The sequence below is a fragment of the Hibiscus syriacus genome, unplaced genomic scaffold, assembly GCF_006381635.1.
Source record: "Hibiscus syriacus cultivar Baekdansim isolate YM2019G1 unplaced genomic scaffold, ASM638163v2 tig00110402_pilon, whole genome shotgun sequence".
Classification (NCBI taxonomy): domain Eukaryota; kingdom Viridiplantae; phylum Streptophyta; class Magnoliopsida; order Malvales; family Malvaceae; genus Hibiscus; species Hibiscus syriacus.
The window spans coordinates 877,269-883,268 of NW_024062722.1; the positions used below are offsets into that span (position 1 = coordinate 877,269).

Genomic DNA, 6,000 nt, shown 5'->3' on the forward strand with positions numbered 1-6,000 from the left:
TACCAGTTCCTGTTCATTGTGATGAGGAGAATAAGTCCCACAAGGCCAATAGAACCCACGACTGAATAGAAAACTAAGTTGACATGCACACTAGTCTTCAATCTTTCAGTCATAGAGAAGTCTCCAGCATCTTCAAAACCCTGAATAAGGGGCACCACAGCCCTGCTTAGAGATAACATAATTAATTATATGAGGAAATGCACAACAATCTAGAAAACCAACAGCAAGAATCATCTCTACTTGCAACAAAAACATCCCGAAACAATAACACAATGGACAGTTCAACAAAAGGTACAAGTACAACATTAACTCATTCATTTCAAACCCACCTGAAGAACCGGCAGCAAAGCAACGACAATATGAACACAGACTTTAGCTTTTTGACATTCAGAGGAGAACAAAAGGTAAATAAATCTAAGAAACACATCCATCCCAAAGAATGAGATTGCCAAATTTATAGAAAATTTAACCAAATGTGATTCTAAAGAAACTAATCTAGAATACATTAAATTTTCATTTCCGCAAGAATTTCAGTTCCAAAAATGATAGAAGTTAAACGTACCAGGTAAGAAGAAAGGTACCCCAATAAGACCAGCTCCAAAAGAACGAAATTCCTCCATTTTCATTAGCATTTTCCGGCTTCGATATCGTCTGCACAAAAATTAACAGAAAAGTTTCGAATTCCGGTAACCCAATCTTACCCATAAGAAAGAAAGACAAAACGCGATTAATTAAGATAAACCAAAATTTAAAATGGAATTATGAAAAGAAAAAGGATTCACCGTCCAAATATCGGCGGGCACCAGAATGATGATGGAGAGGGAACAGAACCAAGTATATCCCACGGTGAAGAGGACGTAACGAGGGACATCGGGGCCGGCGAAGTACCTCAAGGTGAAAACAACCATGCCTAGGGTTAAAGGCAACGAGATCAGGTAAAATACCCACATCTCTCCTTGCCTTTAAATTCCGATCGTTGAGGATCTCCGATGAGTCGCTTGTGGTTTGGGGTTTGTCTTGAAAGGGAAATTGAAGAAGAAACACTCAAACGCTAAAAAACTAAAGATTGTTCTTCATTTGTTAAACCGTTAATTCAAAGTCACCGTGTTTTAACGCTTGACAGCTCCTTTCCAAATTTGTAGGTTAAAGTACACAAATGGTCCCTCGATTATAGAGTACTATTTTATTAAGTCTCTTAATTATTAAAAGTTTTAAAATGATCCTTTGACTATAGAGTGGTGCTTTGTTGAGTCCATTAACTATCGAAAGTTACAAAATGGTCACCATACAGTTCATTATATTTCAAATTCATCATTTTTGTTAAAAAATTGACGATTGTCTAAGTTGGACACTAACATGATGGCTGGAATGTGATAGTCATTTGAGATTCTAGGATTAGATTTTATCATATCATAGTGAATAAGTTAACGTTCAACTCAGAATACCATAATTTTTTAAGGGAAAATGATGAGTTTGAAATATAATGAATAGTCAAGTGATCATTTTGTAACTTTTGATAGTCGACGGGCTCAACAAAACAACACTCTATAGTTGGAGGATCATTTTATAATTTTTAATAGTTGAAGGATTTAATAAATTAATACCCTATAGTCGAGGACCATTTATGTACTTTACCCTTTTTTATTAATATTTTATTTTGGTTCTCTTTTCTTTCTCGATTGGTTGGGTTATGGTTTCATCTTTGAAATTTGTAATTGTTTATTAAAGGGTCATTTTAGAATTTGGTTTTTTTATATAGAAAGTCGCTAGTTTTGTTAAAAATAGAAAATATCAAAAATTACAATGAAGATTTACAAGCATAATCGTAAACCTAAAATATAATCATGACATTTTTCTATTACCATTGAGATAAAAACTAGCCACCTAGATCGCATAAGGACCAAAGAAAGAAAAGGTTATAAAACCTAACCAAAAACTCGAATAAAATAAATATACGAACAAATCTGACTCCATCAGTAAACTAACCACAAAAGGGACGAAGATACTGAAAGACCATCGATAAATCGCAAGTCAGAGTCAAGCGACGTGAGAAAGCTATCCACGAAAGCAAAACGAGTATCCAAATCAATTCGAGGGTCCAAAACAGACAAAATAATCATGATAACAAATAAGCGTCATCTTGATCAGTCGGGGCGATGTCAAATCCAACCCTGAGGAAAAAGATAAATAAAAACAACTGTAAAAAATTGTAAACAACGACAAAAAATCGTAAGCTACCAAAAGGTAGAGGAAAACATGCCACAAAGGCAGAGATAAGTGTGTCATAAAGGAAGAGAACATATCACAAAGACATAATTATTCTTATTAAAAAACTAAAAAAAAATATGTTGAAAACATTTTGATATTTCGATATAACAAATTAAGTTAAATGAATTTTAAGATTTTCTAAATGATTTTCTAAGTATATTCGATAGAATTATTCGAATATCAAAACATTACTCCAAATCTTTCAAAGATCATTTTTAATCCTTACTCAAAGTGTAAAATTAAGTTTTAATCTTAAAACAATTTCAAAATAATTTTACAAAGTATTTCGAACCATTTCAATGCCAAAAATTCCAGATTGCTCAGAGGGAACCGATTCCCCCCTGAATGGTTTGGCTCCGAGAATTCCAGTATGCTCGGAGGGAACCGATTCCCCCCTAGGGGTACCGATTCCCCCCTTGTATAACGGTCGAAATATTTGAATTTTACACTTAGGGAACCGATTCCCCATAGGGGGTACCGATTTCCCTCACGCTCCAAACTGTTTTATTAATTGTTTTCACACTAAAACGACTATATTATTTTCTCTAATTATCCCCAACGTTCAGAAGTGATTCAAGGTGTATTTAAGCAAGCTTAGAAGCCATTGATCAAAAAAAAGAAACATCAAGCAATTAGAATCAAGAGAGAATCAAAGAGAAAGCATCAAACCTCAAGTTTGAGCATTTCAAGCCTATTTTTCATTCAATATTCATTTTGCTTTCAAGAACACTTATTGTGCTCAATTGTATTTATTCTTGAGTGTTCTTTCTTTGTTCTAGAATTGTGCAAACATATTTGCCTTGTGAGGTTTTTCTTGTAAGTTTGCAAATTTGTATTCTCTTTGAGAAAAGAGTGTTCTCAAGAATTGGGGTATATTCTTGAGGGAGTTGTAAGGTTATCTCTTTGGCCTCAAAAGAAAGAAATTAGTGAATTTGTTGGAAAATCCTTAGTGTGGATAGCTAAGGTAGTAGACGTAGACTTTGGTTGATAAAGTCGAACCACTCTAAATCGCTGTGCAATTTCTTTCAATTTTCTGCAAAAGCTTCCACCAAAATTTTTATTGCCAATTCACCCCCTCTTAGTCGATTCAGTAAACCGATTAACTCAACAATTGGCATCAGAGCCTACCTCATTTGAAGGTTTAATTGCCTCTTGAGTCGATTCGGGAAGAGTTATATCGATAATCAAAGTCATCAATGGCCTCCGCTTCAAACTTCGACTCCGGTCTCGACTCGATGCCCGTCAACAAGCCTCCTTTCTTCAATGGAGCTAACTATGCCTATTGAAAGAATATAATGATGTACTTCATTCAAGCAAGTGACATGGGAGCATGGAATGCTGTAGAAGAAGGATACATCAAACCTCTCACTCATCCAAGGTTGTGGAGTGAAGGAGAGACAAGAATGTTCCAGCTCAACTCCAAAGCCATCCATATCATTTTTTGTGCTCTTGGACCAGATGAATACGGAAGAGTTTCATCGTGTACAACCGCCAAAGAAATATGGGACAAACTTCAAGTCACTCATGAAGGTACCGATGAGGTAAAGAAATCTAAAATTAGTATTCTAACGCATAGCTATGAAAATTTTAGGATGAAACCAAATGAAGATATCAAAGCTATGACGGATAGATTTTCAACGATTGTCAATGGTCTCAAATCATATGGAGAGATCATTTCAAATGAAAATCTTGTGAGGAAGTTAGTATACTCCCTCCCAAAATCGTGACAATCAAAGAAGACGGCAATCATCGAGTCTAAGGACTTAACGTCCTTAACTCTTGAAGAGCTAATTGGGTCACTCCTCACTCATGAAATGATGCTCGAAGATGAGGTGGACCTCGACAAAATTGACGAGACACCAAAGGAGAAGGAGAAGAAGAAAAACATTGGAGTTGCTCTCAAATCCACAAAAGATGAGAGTGATTTGAATAACGATGACGAGGAAATGGCATTGTTTGCAAAACGGTTCAGAAAAATGATGAGACCTTATCAAGGAAGAAAATTCAAACGAAATGAAGGCCTCAAAAATGAACCGAAAGAGAATGACCCAATCATTTGCTACGAATGCAAAAAGCCAGGGCATGTCAAATATGATTGCCCACAATTGAAGAAAAAGGGTCAATAAAAGAATAAGCACAAGGCTCATGTGGCTACATGGAGCGATGAAGAAAGTTCCGATGAAGAGGAACAAGAAGTAGTTAACTTGTGCTTGATGGCATTTGGGGAAGATTCTAAGGTAACCTCTAACTCATCCGATTTTGATGATTTATCCTATGATGAGTTATTAGAGAAATAATGGGTTGGCTTCGGATTATGAGAAATTATTTTTAAAATATAAAAATGATGTTTTAAAATTAAAAAATGAAAACAAACTCATATCCAAAACCAATAACAATCTTGAAAGTAAAATCAAAGATTTACAAATCAAACTAGAAGAGTTTGAAAAGAAAAATTTAGATTTGCAAAATTTACTTTCAAAGATCAATGATGATCATCAAAAGAAAATTGATGATCTTAAAACTTCTTTTGATAAAGTTGGAACAAAACATTTTGAAAAATGTGGAAATTCAAAATCCAACTTTGTTAGAAAAAGTTTTAGAAACTACAATCATAGAGGTCCCCAAAGAACCTCTAATGGAAAAATCGTTAGAAGTATGTGGATTCCTAAAGAACTCATTACTACTAAAGATAAAAATATCCTACACAAATGGATACCTAAGGGGACTAGGATTTTGGAAACTAATGAATATGGACCCAAAAGAATTTGGGTACCAAAATCAAAAATTAATCTATGTTTATAGGGAAAGGAGCATTGCTACAAGGCACGGGAAACAAATTCAAATTCATGGTACCTTGATAGTGGATGCTCAAGACACATGACCAGAGACAAAAGCCTGTTCATTGAGCTTAACGTCAAAAATGGAGGAGAAGTGACTTTTGGAGACAATTCAAAAGGTCACATTGAAGGTATTGGTACAATAGGTAATACCTCTTCCATACAAATTAAAAATATTTTATATGTGAATGGATTAAAGCATAATCTATTGAGTATTAGTCAATTATACGATAAAGGTTTCAATGTCTTATTTGAAATTAATGGTTGTAAAGTCATTGACATTGCATCTAATCGGATTATGCTTGTTGGTCATAAAATAGGAAACATATACATGGTGCATTTAGATTCTTTTGATATGACTAATTTATGCCTAGTTGCTAAGGATGAACATGATTGTTGGTTATGGCATAGGAGACTAGGACATGCTAGTATGAGTGTTTTGCAACGGTTAATTCAAGGAGACCTAGTAAGAGGGTTGCCTAAGCTTAAATTTGATAATGATAAAATCTGTGATGCTTGTGCTAAAGGAAAACAAAAACGAGTTTCTTTTAAATCCATTAATGATGTATCAACTAGTAGAGTTTTACAATTGATCCATTTAGATCTTTTTGGGGCCAACTAGAACTACTAGCTTGGGTGGAAAACAATATGCATTTGTCTTGGTAGATGACTATTCTAGATATACTTGGGTTCTATTTTTAAATACTAAAGATGAAGCATTAGAACAATTCATCACGTTTTCAAAAGTAATCCAAAATGAAAAAGGTTACTCTATAACTAGTGTTAGGAGTGATCATGGAACTGAATTTGAAAATCTTGGATTTATTGAATTTTGTAACTCTAACGGTATTAGCCATAATTTTTCAGCACCTAGAACCCCTCAACAAAATGGAGT

The 6,000-nt window shown here is 34.5% G+C and overlaps 1 protein-coding gene across 4 annotated transcripts in view; it reads right to left on the minus strand.

Moving 5' to 3' along the window:
- LOC120123588 (LMBR1 domain-containing protein 2 homolog A-like) overlaps window positions 1–1,062 on the minus strand; it is a 34,902-nt gene extending 33,840 nt beyond the window's left edge. Inside the window, exons 1-3 of one of the 4 annotated variants that reach the window (XM_039142437.1) lie at window positions 783–1,062; window positions 563–651; window positions 4–162 (exon numbers count right to left, since the gene is read on the minus strand). In XM_039142437.1, the coding sequence (XP_038998368.1) occupies window positions 4–162; window positions 563–651; window positions 783–950 (416 nt within the window). In that variant the 5' untranslated portion in view covers window positions 951–1,062. Of the gene's footprint in view, window positions 1–3; window positions 210–562; window positions 652–782 lie in introns of those variants that run through there. The other 3 variants (XM_039142434.1, XM_039142436.1, XM_039142435.1) reach the window with 3 other exon arrangements.
- Window positions 1,063–6,000: the final 4,938 nt, after the last annotated feature.